The sequence below is a fragment of the Haliotis cracherodii genome, unplaced genomic scaffold (genome assembly GCF_022045235.1).
Source record: "Haliotis cracherodii isolate W230 unplaced genomic scaffold, xgHalCrac1.p SCAF_8, whole genome shotgun sequence".
Classification (NCBI taxonomy): domain Eukaryota; kingdom Metazoa; phylum Mollusca; class Gastropoda; order Lepetellida; family Haliotidae; genus Haliotis; species Haliotis cracherodii.
Genome location: NW_027266341.1, coordinates 51,867,359 through 51,881,475, shown reverse-complemented (window position 1 = coordinate 51,881,475; position 14,117 = coordinate 51,867,359). Strand labels below are relative to the sequence as shown.

General features: G+C 40.5%; 1 protein-coding gene across 1 annotated transcript in view; it reads right to left on the bottom strand.

Moving 5' to 3' along the window:
* The window catches only part of LOC139449689 (transcription initiation factor TFIID subunit 1-like), a 76,504-nt gene that overhangs the window by 19,147 nt on the left and 43,240 nt on the right, over nucleotides 1-14,117 (bottom strand). The window contains exons 28-37 of the mRNA XM_071231189.1: nucleotides 13,265-13,324; nucleotides 12,386-12,482; nucleotides 9,808-10,013; nucleotides 8,973-9,081; nucleotides 8,650-8,748; nucleotides 7,320-7,412; nucleotides 6,162-6,246; nucleotides 4,574-4,641; nucleotides 2,635-2,754; nucleotides 1,911-2,003 (exon numbers count right to left, since the gene is read on the bottom strand). Coding sequence (XP_071087290.1) covers nucleotides 1,911-2,003; nucleotides 2,635-2,754; nucleotides 4,574-4,641; nucleotides 6,162-6,246; nucleotides 7,320-7,412; nucleotides 8,650-8,748; nucleotides 8,973-9,081; nucleotides 9,808-10,013; nucleotides 12,386-12,482; nucleotides 13,265-13,324 — 1,030 coding nt within the window. The remainder of the gene's footprint in view (nucleotides 1-1,910; nucleotides 2,004-2,634; nucleotides 2,755-4,573; nucleotides 4,642-6,161; nucleotides 6,247-7,319; nucleotides 7,413-8,649; nucleotides 8,749-8,972; nucleotides 9,082-9,807; nucleotides 10,014-12,385; nucleotides 12,483-13,264; nucleotides 13,325-14,117) is intronic.

Below are 14,117 nucleotides of genomic sequence, written 5' to 3'. Positions count from 1 at the left end.
GCGATGACATTTATTAACCAAGTCAGCGAGTCTGACCACCTGATCCCGCTAGACCCCTATTGGGACAAGCATAGTCGCCTCTTACACTACAAGAAGGATGGGTTGCTGAGGACCTATTCTAACCCGGATCTTCACGGGTAATCAGCCTTTAGTGAAGTAGTTTGGTGTAATGCCACTTTGAAAGTATTTCACTGATATCACAGCATGCTTGATGCAGGAGGAAAATCTGAGGTGATGTAGATCATAGCCATTTTTATCATGGAAATACAAGTGCACAAATATGTTCAGGGAAAATTTGGGATTCAAACCCAAGATCAAAGGTTTCTGGCATGGTTTTCTTAAATCCAAACCACCACACCTGCCTGTAACCCACTGAACCCGGGCCAGGCAAACCAGTGGTTGATAGCATGAACAACAACCCACACCATCGCTGCAAGATAACATTCAATCAGCCTTGACTCATTGAAACCATTCCTCAATAGTAGGTTCTTGAAACAAGCATGGGGTACTGGAGACTTATTCCAGATCAGGGCTGACTTGCACAAAGCGATCTTAGCGCTAAGACTACCGTAAGCCTATGTTAAAGTATGGGAGTTACAATCATCTTAGCACTAAGATCGCTTTGTGCAAGTGGGCCCAGAATCCATACGGCAAGAAATGTACAAGACTTTAATAACATTACTTCATAACTGTTCAACTGAACGAGGTGAACAGTTTCAGGCCACATGTTAAATTGCTGTTAACAACCATGCCATATATTTATTGTTTTTATACAAGGAACACTACATTTATGAATTGGTCAAAGTAAACACGGGTCACGGGTGGCCCAGGTCGTTAAAGGTGCCACTATTCGCTGTGCAGAGTTGCGTTCCTTGGACAAGCCAGAAACCTATGATTCTGGGTTCAAATCCAGGTTCGCCCCGATAATATTTCTAGGTTTGGCAGCACCATACCCGTGGTCATGGGTTTCACCGAAGTGGTAAACGTCTGAGACCTGCATCACTTCGGGCTTTCCTCCCACATTAAGCTGACACGCTGTGTTATAACAGGCATACTGTTAAAAGCGGTGTTAAACCCGCAAATCTGCACAGCGAATCGCGGCGCCTTAGACGAATGGGACACCTGTGCCCCCACATGTATAGAAACTTTGCAGAATCCGCTCTTCAGTAATCTTGTCTTATCTTACCCCATTTTATTTTGGATCAATATGTAGGTTATTGATGTATTCATACAAACTGTTTTGGTGTGATAAAGGCTTAAATTTTTTAAAAGAGGTTTCTGTTGCAAAAAGAAAACCTCTTTTTAACCAATCAGATTCAACCATTCTTCAAAGTCATGGTAGAATACATAACACAACAGTCATGAGTGACAACATTCCACCTACTACTTACTCATTATGGGTGTATTATAACAGCCCCTTCTACACAGATGTGTTTTTTGGAGAAAAAAAGTGCACACTATACTCAAGAAAATATGGTACCACTCATACCTAGCGTGACCCTTCACAAAAACATTTTAGCTATATCTGTGTATTGTCAAGGCAGTGATGATGCAAGCTAGATAAGATCTAAGGACATTTATTAAATGCTCCTAAACCATACAGTAGGTGATTCGACCGAACCACGAGAAACTTATCAATGCATTACAATCAGGAAAGTAGTCCGTCATAATCTGACCCATGGACAAGCCAATCACTGTCCTTGAATTAAGATCCCACACATATGCTAAATACCCGTTATCTCAAATGGGTCGCCAAGCCACAGGTTGGTAATTACACAAAAACTTACATGAAGCAGAGATTCTCATGAGGTCCATGGGCTTCTTGATGATCTCGTAGTAGTCTAATGCTAAATACCCGTTATCTCAAATGGGTCGCTAAGCCACAGGTTGGTAATAACACAAAAACTTACATGAAGCAGAGACTTGAGGTCCATGGGCTTCTTGATGATCTCATAGTAGTCTTTGATCAACTTCTTGTTGACTGGCTGGTGGAAAGGCCACGACTAGCATAAAAAACACAACATCGTATAAAAGCAGTTATAGACAAATAAAAGCATCAAAAACATGAAAATGACATTCTACACTTCATATAAATCTATGCAACTATGGACACTCTCCTTTCCTAATATCTTGAAAGGAATATTATATGTACAGGAGCATATGATAAGCATTCCTTGAGTCTTCAGCAGAATTCAGGGAAGACAATATTAAAACTAAACACACAGTGTTCACTGACAGATATAAAAAATACCATAGACTGCTCAAGCTATTAGCCATTGGAGGCAGATAACACAATCAACCAAGTAACTTAGTTTGACCAGCCGATAACATGAAGTCCCCTAACATGACAAGCATATGTTGCTTGGGACCTATTCTAACCCTGAATCCCAATGTGATGTCTTTCAACCCAGAACTCAATGTTAACACACTCGTCAGCTTGTTCTGATTGATTCAAGTGACTCACATCATCACTGACATAATTTTACACAGTAACAAAGGGTGTTACCTAAGAATATAGATCAGATGTTTGTGTTTAAAAACACAATGATTTTGTGAGGGTGATTTAGTCTAAGAAAATCTGTTTAGTCTTACAGTTCACTCAAGCTGAGCCTTAAAGAAAAACTTCAGACTTACATTTTCCACAGACTTCATCTTCTCGACAACGTTGATGAGGATGTAGGAGAAGGCGACCTGGTCGTTGTCATCCAGGAGGGGGTTGATGGCCTTCTCTAGGCGCATCAGCTTCTGCTCTTTCTGAAACACACAACAACAGCAACTACAGACCAGGATACCAATCTCTAACCTCTCCAACATCTCTTTATCTCTCAAAACAGTGACTGAAATCCATCAAAACAGGTATGGTGCTGACGAGAATCATGATCTGGACACACCTGGGATTCGAACCCATAAACTGATCCAGGCATTTCTAAGGGACACAACTCTGCACATCAAATCATCCACAGAGTGAGTGAGTGAGTGAGTATGGTTTTACGCCGCTTTTAGCAATATTCCAGCAATATCACGGCAGAAGACACCAGAAATGGGCTTCACACAATGTACCCATGTCAGGAATCAAACACGGGTCTTCGGCGTGACGAGTGAAAGCTTTAACCACTAGGCTACCCGACCACCCCTCATCCACAGAAAATGAGCAATTTGTGCCTAGAATCGATCACTTCATTGTCTAGTTTGTTTACAGGCTGATGTCGCATGGCAGGAGGACAAAGAGTACATGTCAGGCAATAAATACTTACTTTTTTATACAAATTGTATGAATGGCTGTGTGTTACCAGTAGGGCAGGACATCCTTACCCTTTCTGTCATCACTGATTTTCAGTGGTCCATTCATATGATTTCGACAGCTATTATGCCCTATACACCAAATGGAATCTGTTTCGGCAGCAAAACTGGGCTGTCGCTCTCTTGCATTGACAATTGACAATTTCATCTTCCCGAGGCAAGGGCATTAACTGACTATAAAAGTCCAGTTTCAGCCCTTGCCGAAGTAGACTGGAATTCCGGAGTTAAATTTTGGCTGGACTAACTAGTCAATGCCTAGTCCAATCAAAATCGTGCAACAAAATCGAAATCCGGTTCGTAAACTGTCATGTAGATTTCGGTCGATTGCAGGATTTGCAAGGCATGTGCACCGCCAACTCGTTGTCAAAAGATATTTTCAAAATCTTTTCATGTTTTCAATCAAGGTGCTCACATGATTTTGCATTAAAGACCCGTTTTATGACAATATAGATCTTGATTATTGATCAGATTGTCCTGATTGGGCGCCGCCATTTTCTTTGAAGCATGTGCAACTGATACGAGAGGTGGAATCTGATTGGTCCATAGGAGAGGCTTAGAAGGGACATACCTCTTAATAGCCACTGGTGACACTATGATCGAGCTCAGGAATTCCAGCCTTGTTCAGCAAGGGTGAAAACTGGACTTTTAAAGTCAGTTTACTCTCTTGCTTGGGAAGATGTGACAATTTATATTCAATATAGAGTAGCAGACTGATATCAGTGCACAGTGTCAGAAACCTGTATCCCACAATCCCTGGTCCACATCCAACAGAGCAATCTCTGCATAACACATTGTTATGTAAAGTAAATAGATTTGGGAGGAAAACAACTACCATATTCGACGTAATAAGCGCCCTGGGTGATCTCTAAATTAGAAATAGGGGGTCTCTTATTAGTATATAATATTGGTGAGAAAAAAACAGAGTTGAAAGATCGTAAATTTCGTGGTTTATGCTGACAGCCTGAAATGACAAAAGAAAAGTCTGTGCGTATTTTACACGACAGATATATTTTCCAGAATTTAATTGCCAATAATAAAGGGTGCATATAACACACGAGTGCGTATTATACACAAATAAATAAGTCGTATGTACATTGATCAATCGGAAGGGTTGCAAATTGGGATTGTTCATTAGCCAATATATATGCAAATATCGCCTTGGGCACTTATGAGAGCGGGGCGCTTATTACGTCGAATGCGGTAGTCCCTCTAAGTTTTCACTAACATAGGACTAACAAACGAGTGGCCATGTCTATCACTGATGTGTACGTACCTCAGCAAACCTCTTGAGGCAGTGGCTCATCATGTTCTGTGAGGTCTCTGTCAGCAGATGTCGAGCTCCTGCAAGAAGGAAAACACAGCAATCAGACAAGTCTTGTACAGGATCATCACAGACCACAGACAACTACAAGACCTAATCTGGATGTCATAGCTAATTGTACTGTGAATTGTGAATTGTTTGTTATTGTTTGTTACTTTGAAACCGGAAATACCATGTCGTAAATTTGGAGGACAGTTGCCTTAATATATCAAGAAACGCCCAGGAAGGTCTGTCTGACAAGTTGTCACCAGGCATATATATGTTGCGATAATTTGAGATGCAGTCCAAGATTATACACATACATGCATAAACATAAACTTGAAAATGTTATGGTTTTGTCACTATCAGATTGATAAGTAAGAATAAATTATTCCTTATTTCTATGAAATATGAACTAATTTACATTATAATGATCCGTGATTGTGTAATTGGTGGAAAAATTACCTGTGATCTGTAAAAATGGGGTCTGAATTACCTTTGAACATTTATAAGGCATAGGTATTCCCTGCCCTCTATTCCAGCCCAGGTTCTTCACAGGTCATAATAGATTTGGGATGAATTTGAGGGGATGCAGCAAACAGAGCATCTTCCTGAGGCAAGGGGATTTAAATGACTATAAATGTCCAGTTTCCACCCTTGCCGAACAAGGCTGGAATTCCAGAATTACATTTTGGCTCGAGTCTATGTATAGTCAATTCAAAATTGCTTAACGAACTAGACATCCGGTTCGTAAACAACATGGATTTCAACGTGTAGATTTCGGTCGACTGCAAGATTTGCAAAGCAAGTGTACCGTCAACTGGGTGTCGACAGATGTTTTGAAAATCAGGATTCGATGCACTTCATGGGGTAAGACCCATTTTATTTCAATATAGATCTCGATATCATTCAGATTGTCTTGACTGGGCGCCACCATTTTGATTGAAGTTAATGCAAGTGATATGAGAGGTGTAATCTGATTGGTCAAAAGGTGAGGTGAGGTGAAATGGGGTTTAATGTCGCGTCGTAGATTATTGCACTTATATAGCGACGTGCATGCACGTGTATGTGAGTGTGTGTGGCTGCTTGTACTAGTCCGGACTGATGCCGATTTATAGTGCTAGCACACTGAGATACCATGTCGCAGTTTAACATGAATACCCCACTCAGACACAGTATACTGACTCCGAGCCGACCAGTCCTTGTTTTAGCCCCTTAATGCCGAGTGCCAGACAGGGTAACAACAAGTACCATCTTTTAACGTCTTTTGCTATGGACCTTCTGCTCTCCGGACGGACGCTCTACCATTAGACCACGGAGTCGGCCTGGTCAAAAGGTAGACATAGAAGGGACATTACACATAAAAGCAAAAGGGACGCTATGATCGAGCCTGGAAATTCCATTTTAGTTCAGCAAAGGTGGAATCTGGATTTTGGTAGTCAATTAACGCCCTTGCCTGGGGAAGATGCAAACAGTGCTGGCAGAAAGGTTATTGGAACTCTTTGAGACATATTGAACCATGTAAGTGTGTACAGCTGGAGCTCCACGAGCCGCGACTCACCATTATACATCTTGCTGTTGTCAACAATCTGGATGATGTCCACCAGGAACTCCTCCCGAGAATGATACTTCTTGTTGCGCATATTCTGAAAACAGACAAACAACAGCCTATTTCAAAAGCAGACAAACTTTGGACCAAGTATTATTGACTACCTTATTCGACGGAATAAATGCCCAGGGCGCTCTCAAAATTAGAAATAGGGGGCTCTTATTAGAATATTATTTTGGTGGAAAAAAACAGAGTTGAAAGATAAATTTCGGGGTTCATGCGGACAGCCTGAAATGTTTACATACGACATATAACACACGAGTGCATATTCTACGAGAATAAATAAGTCTTATGTACATTGATCAATAGGAAGGGGTGCTAGTTGGGATTGTTCACTAGCCAATATATTAGCAAATATTGCTGTGGGCGCTTATTAGCAGGGCACTTATTACGTCGAATACGGTAAGTACTGACATCTCTGACCATGTCATTGAAAACATTTTGTTCAATCACATTCCATTTTGGCATACAGGCGAACAGTTGGCCGCCAACTATCCCAACTGTTTGTCTCAAAGGAGAGACTGCCTCCATTGTAGAGTGGACAGAGCATCAGCACAGAGTGGAATGTCAGTGTTTTGATCCCCTGCTGCATTAAAGGGATAAAACAAGGACTGGACAGCTTGGCGTCATGTTAAAATTTGATGGCATATTTCAGCGGGCCAGCAATACAAAACTCGAATTGGCGTCATGTTAAAATCTTATGCCATATTTCAGTGGGCCAGCAATACAAAACTCGAATTGGCGTCATGTTAAAATCTTTTGCCATATTTCAGTGGGCCAGCAATATAAAACTCTAATTCGTACAAATAGTCCAACACAAACAAACAAACAAACAAACAAACAAACAAACAAACAGACAGACAGACAGACAGACAGACAGACAGACAGACACTTGCATCCTTGTCGCTTTACAAGTGCAATAATCTTGAACGCGACATTAAACTCCATTCACCTCAATTCAAATAACGGATAACTCTGTACCAGTTCCTACATCTTCTGAATTAAAAGGTCTTCACAGTATTTCAAAAGACACTACAACTTCTCACTCATCTTGTACCAACACACAACTACACACAACTACAGGAGGATACAAGCTGCTTCTGTGCTTACTTCTCGTATCGTTTGCAGATCCATCGGTCTCTTGACGATCTTGTGGTAGTCCGGTACCTCCTTGGGGTTGACAGGGAACAGGAATGGCTGGGTCTGAGAGAATATGCAAATGAGTGAGTGAGTGAGTGAGTATGATTTTACGCCGCTTTTAGCAACATTCCAGCAACTTCACGGCGGGGAACACCAGAAATGAGCTTCACACATTGTACCCATGTCGGGAATCAAACCCGGGCTACCTAACGCTTTAACCACTAGGCTACCCGACCGCCCCGAATATGCAAATGAGAATCATCTTCTACTTAAAGGCCACAATACATTGATCATTAAATTTTTTATCCTGCCTGCCACACAGCTAAAAGCTCTGACTCACACCATCGTTTGTCCCCATTACCAACAGATGAGGAATCTCACTGCATGTTTCCTTTTTTTTAATAAAAATACACCATAGTCTTTGTCACAAATATCATAAATAAACTTCATGAGGATCGCATCCGTCAACACTTGATGTGAACAAATGCCTGGACTGGTTTGTCGACATAAAGATATATATATATATATAACTAGAAGCCTCCTGCTTAACCTTTTCATCATTTGGATCATAACAGTTAACCGTGATCTCAGAGACAGCTTTTCAAAATAAAGTAATGACTTCATCAAATGGATGCAACCACATGTTTCCTAGTAATGAACAATAGCAAGACCCTGCACAAACTCTACTTACATTACGAAGGAACTACAGTGTATAACAATGAGTGTTTGTAGCTTTTGTAATGCTGTCAATGAGGACGTCAGCCATGTCTTTTGCGAATGAAATGAAACTAAACAATTTTGGAATGATCTCAAACTTTGGCTTAATTATCTTTCACAAAAAAATAAATTGAAAAATATCTTATTTGGTTTGGTTCTAACTACTCTAATACTTTAGCAATCATATAGTTTTATTGGGAAAAGGCATATTCATGTAAGTGGAATTAAAGCAACCAAACCAATATTAGATATACTTTTAAAACTATTCAAAAACATATATTCCATCGAGAAATCTATTGCTATAAATAAGGATGACAAAAATAACTTTAACAAAAAATGGTCACCTTTATTCTCAGCATTTGATTCATAGCTCTCTGTTGATACATGATATGTTTGAGTCTGACTGTGTGTTGCAACCGTTTTGGTTTGAAATAGGACAATGTTTGTTTCCAACCCTTTAATTTTTCAAAGAGTGTATTGTGCCATTCTATGCAATCCAAAATATGTCTTTGACGGAATACTGTATTAATCTACAACTCTGGGAACAATAAAAACATTTGAAAAAACAAAAAACTCTACTTACATTAGGCAGAGTTCTCATTTCATTCAGTATGCTCTCGAACATGGTAGCCAGGGTAACCAACGGATCGGTGCGGCGCCGGTTCGAAGACTGCTTTGGTTTCTGAAAAAGTGACCATAATGGATATTCCACAATCACAAGAAGTCAGGAAGAATTGCCTGTAACCCTCCCAGAGAAGAGCTGTATCATCAATTCTGTCTAAATCAGCTTCAATATAAGGTACTTCTCCATAACGACTGTCACGTCAGAGTAAGTCTTAGTTCTCAGGCACCGCCTGCATCATCATAAAGTTTGCGATCTATCCTACAGCACACAGTGGTAAGTACCTTGAGGTAGTCACAGTGTACCACAGTCCCAATGCGTCGCTTCTTCTTCGTCTCAACGGCTTGTTTGGGGAACTTCAGTAACAATGACTTCCTCTTGATGCTCTCAGCACTGAAAACCAAATGTTACACATTCAGTGCACTTTCACTGTAACCTTCTTCTTCTTTGTTTGTTGTTTAACGCCGCACTCAGCAAAATTCCAGCTATATGATGGCGGTCTGTTAAGAATCTAGTCGGGACCAGACAATCCCGTGATCGACATCATTGGGATACAATGACATGCATAAACCAAGTCAGCGAGCCTAACCACCCAATAACTCATTGTTGCTTCTCAAGTAGTTGGTTGGTTGGATTGTTGTTTAAAGCCGCACTCAGCAATATTCCAGCTATATGACGGCGGTCTGTAAATAATCAAGTCTGGACCAGACAATCCAGTGATTAATATCATGAGCATCAATCCATGCAATTGTGATCGATGACATGCATCAACCAAGTCAGCGAGCCTGACCACCCGATCCCGTTAGTCGCCTTTTACAACAAGCATAGTCGCCTTTATGGCAAGCATGGGTTGCTGAAGACCTATTCTACCCCAGATCTTCACGGGGGTTTGATTCTCAAGTAATTGCTAGCATTATTTCAACTGAAACAACATGCAACCTGTCTCTTATTTTTGTGATTTTTCAATATTTATAATGTCCTAATGTGGGCATGTAACTTTGAAGATGAGCAGGCATCTATTATGGGTTTGTTATGGGTTTTATAATTATTTCAAACACTGCCAGACAAAAGGCTCACAAATCTTTCCAACATCTCCGATCACATCTTCTATATACTCACTGGGCAAGAATCGTCTTTGACAGCTTCAGCTTGGTTCCCTCAAGGTTGATGAGGTTGCTGTCCAGAGGGATGTTCTTCTCCTCTTCTTCCTCCTGTTCCTCCGTCATGGCCACCTGTACTGGTGCAGAGTTACCTCCCTTGTTGTACATGGGACACTCCTTGTTGGTACGCATGTGTCCGATCTGGCCGCAGGCTCCACACTTCATCTGTAGAGGGGAGGCAGTGGTCAAACACCAGGCAGTACAGCAAACACATCGCATATTTAACTCAGTCTCATTGTACCAATATCAGATTTGGTTTTGGGTTTGTCTGTTGTTTTACGCCGCACTCAGCAATATTCCAGCTACATGAAGGCGGTAAATAATCGAGTCTGTACAAGACAATCCAGTGGTTAATATCATGAGCATCGATCCACGCAATTGGGATCAATGACATGCATCAACCAAGTCAGCGAGCCTGACCACCCGATCCCGTTAGTCGCCTTTTACGACAAGCATAGTCACCTTTTACAGCAAGCATGGGTTGCTGAAGACCTATTCTACCCCGGAATCTTCACGGGCCTCCCCAATATCAGAGAATCTGTTTGTCACATGACAGTATTCAGTCACTCCTTATAACTGTGTCACATAACAGTATTCAGTCCCTCCTTATAACTGTGTCACATAACAGTATTCAGTCACTCCTTATAACTGTGTCACATAACAGTATTCAGTCACTCCTTTTAACTGTGTCACATAACAGTATTCAGTCACTCCTTATAACTGTGTCACATAACAGTATTCAGTCACTCCTTTTAACTGTGTCACATAACAGTATTCAGTCACTCCTTATAACTGTCACATAACAGTATTCAGTCACTCCTTATAACTGTGTCACATAACAGTATTCAGTCACTCCTTATAACTGTGTCACATAACAGTATTCAGTCACTCCTTATAACTGTGTCACATAACAGTATTCTGTCACTCCTTATAACTGTGTCACATAACAGTATTCAGTCACTCCTTATAACTGTCACATAACAGTATTCAGTCACTCCTTATAACTGTGTCCCATAACAGTATTCAGTCACTCCTTATAACTGTGGTATCAAAAACATACACAAACTATTACACTATTGACATTATACATACAGAACATGTCAGGTTCATAACTTTTCCTGAAATTGCATTTTGTGACACATACACAACATCGGTGACATGGATAAAATAAAATAGTATCAATCTCATTAAATTTAGATCTTAGTTCTCGCTACAGCTAAACAAAGATCTGAGGACATCCCATTACAGGTCACGTCAGACTGACCTTGCCCGATCTTTGACGGACCAATGGAATGACCAATCAGAAGGCAGCTTTCTCGTGCTTTACAGCACTAATTTCAAATTGGCGACTATGCTTCGAAACATAATTTGACAAATTCTCGATTACAAATTTGAAACCTGAACAAAACATTCTGGAATGGCTAATAGATGGTCTAGATTGTATGAATTCCGTCGTTAAACCCGTAACTATCGTTCGGAGTTAAAAGTTTTCGAGGTTGCATGATTAGAAATCTCATTCCGACTGTCACTTTCATAATCTGGTAAGCGATGCTCTGATTGGACGAATGAAAGGTCGATGTGACGTGACCACTAATGGGAAGTCCTCAGATCTTTGTTTAGCGGTCTTTTAAGATTGAAAATAGTATTTACAATATATTTTGTTTAAATTGCTAAAATGTGAGATGTGATAATTTTCATCTACTACAACATGCAAGTTTTATAGTTTCATTAATTCATTACTCTCGTATATACTTTAATAAAACTTAGACTCAACACAAGAACAATGACATGCGTCACAGATGTCTGCTGGTAGTATTGTGTTTATTGTGCACATCTAACTCTCTCACACGGGGAATTTGTTGACAAAATATTCGAAGCCAGGAAGCAGTGCAGATAAGAATCAGACTTCAAAGCACATCGTCAAAAATATACTGAACAAATAATGTTAGGGATCATGAATAATTTTAGAGATTGTGTAATGAAATTGTATGCTCAGTCTAACAAAAACATATGCCCTAAAATATTCATGATCCCCAACTATGTGTTTCCCACATAAGATTGTTAGATGTGCTCAGTGAACACAAAGTTAATGCTCATGGCAAATGCGAACAAAAGTACCTTGAAATGCACCTTGACAATTTTATCTCTCAAAATGTGCTCAAAATATTCACAAAATATAATACTATTTAGTAATAGTTCAATACAAAACTAAAACCTATCTACCTCCATTGTAAAGTATGAAGACAGCACAAGAATTAATAAATGTGCTCGCACAATAGAGTGCAGGCAACCCCTTTATGTTTCAATAGCACAGTTCAACCATCTAGATTTAATTATACCTTTCTTAAGTAAATCAGAAAGTAAAATATGCCAAACATCTTCAAAAGACTAATCAGACATCCTTAACCTGTCGACAAATGCGAGGAGATACTATTCCGTCCTGTCTTTTACCTGGGACACCACCCTGATGTCTGACTTTATTGTGACAGGGTGGTGAAGACAACCGCGGCGCAAGAGAACGACAACCTTGCCTTTACCTTCAACAGGGGCATCTCCTTCTTTTTCTTCTTCTTCGGAGGAGGTGGAGGAGGTTTCTCCTGATTACGCTTAATACGACGCAGTTGCTCTTGGATTCTGTGCGAATCAAAGAGCGCTTTCTCAAACAAACAGCAAAAACTCAACTCCCACAACTTGCACAGAATGAAATAGTTAGTTGAATGTAACTGATCATGAAGCACCAGCTCTTACTTTGACAGATTGTAAACTAACAGAGAACACTAGAACACTAGAGAGAAGAATTTATCTGTTTATCATAACAAAAGGTCATAAAGGTTCCCTTATTTCACTTCACAATTATGCTGTTGTGATAATACTTTGCTCATCAAGGGATCCGGGCTGTTAATTGAATAGGCATCCCTTATTATGAAAAGGAACAAGAACTAGGATATGTCACCAATAGACAACAAAAAAAAGAGTCAATGAGACATCGGACGTCACAACAGCTCTCTTTTATCTTTTTTAAAAAAGAACATCATTGTGTTGGATTTTTAAAAAAACAGTAAAAAGAAGTCCACTAGTATTTCAGAAAAGGTGCTTCATACAAGGGTTGTTAGTTAAACTTCAATCAAGAAAACAAGAACAGCAGTAAATGATGCATCAACACACAACTTTTCCAAACTGATACTGGTCAACAAATTAACTCCCTTCACCAAGAAATGTGTTGGAACGCAAATCATTAACGTGAATACGAAATATACCTTTTCTGTAGCAAAACCTAGAACAAAATCTTCAACATCCATTAATCATTACTGTAAGTTATAGTTAACATTAAGAGTGATGAAGATGAGTTGAGATGAGTGAATTCTGTAGCATTGCTTGTGTTGCCTATGAGAGTGATCTCCCCTGACATCCTCTACCTTCGCCTTTCCTTCCTCATTTCCTCTTTCATCTGGTCATCCATGGCTGCAAACTGCTTGCTGTAATACAAAGATCAGGTTCAGTACTCATCATTGTAGTCTTTGACATGTATATACATAATTTGATAAAAAAAAATGTTCCTACCAAGCCTCGTATTGGCTTGGTGCAGATCTCCTCACATGCCCACAACATATGATAACATGACACATGATACCAGTCACCTTCCCCTACCCAACAGATGCTGGTCACCTTCCCCTACACAACAGATGCTGTCACCTTCCCCTACACAACAGATGCAGTCACCTTCCCCTACACAACAGATGCTGGTTACCATCCTCTACACAACAGATGCTGTCACCTTCCCCTACACAACAGATGCAGTCACCTTCCCCTACCCAACAGATGCTGGTTACCTTCCCCTACCCAACAGATGCTGTCACCTTCCCCTAGACAACAGATGCAGTCACCTTCCCCTACCCAACAGATGCTGGTTACCTTCCCCTACCCAACAGATGCTGTCACCTTCCCCTAGACAACAGATGCAGTCACCTTCCCCTACACAACAGATGCTGGTTACCTTCCTCTACACAACAGATGCTGTCACCTTCCCCTACCCAACAGATGCTGTCACCTTCCCCTAGACAACAGATGCAGTCACCTTCCCCTACAAAACAGATGCTGGTTACCTTCCTCTACACAACAGATGCTGTCACCTTCCCCTACCCAACAGATGCTGTCACCTTCCCCTACACAACAGATGCAGTCACCTTCCCCTACACAACAGATGCTGTCACCTTCCCCTACCCAAAAGATGCTGGTCACCTTCACCTACACAACAGATGCAGTCACCTT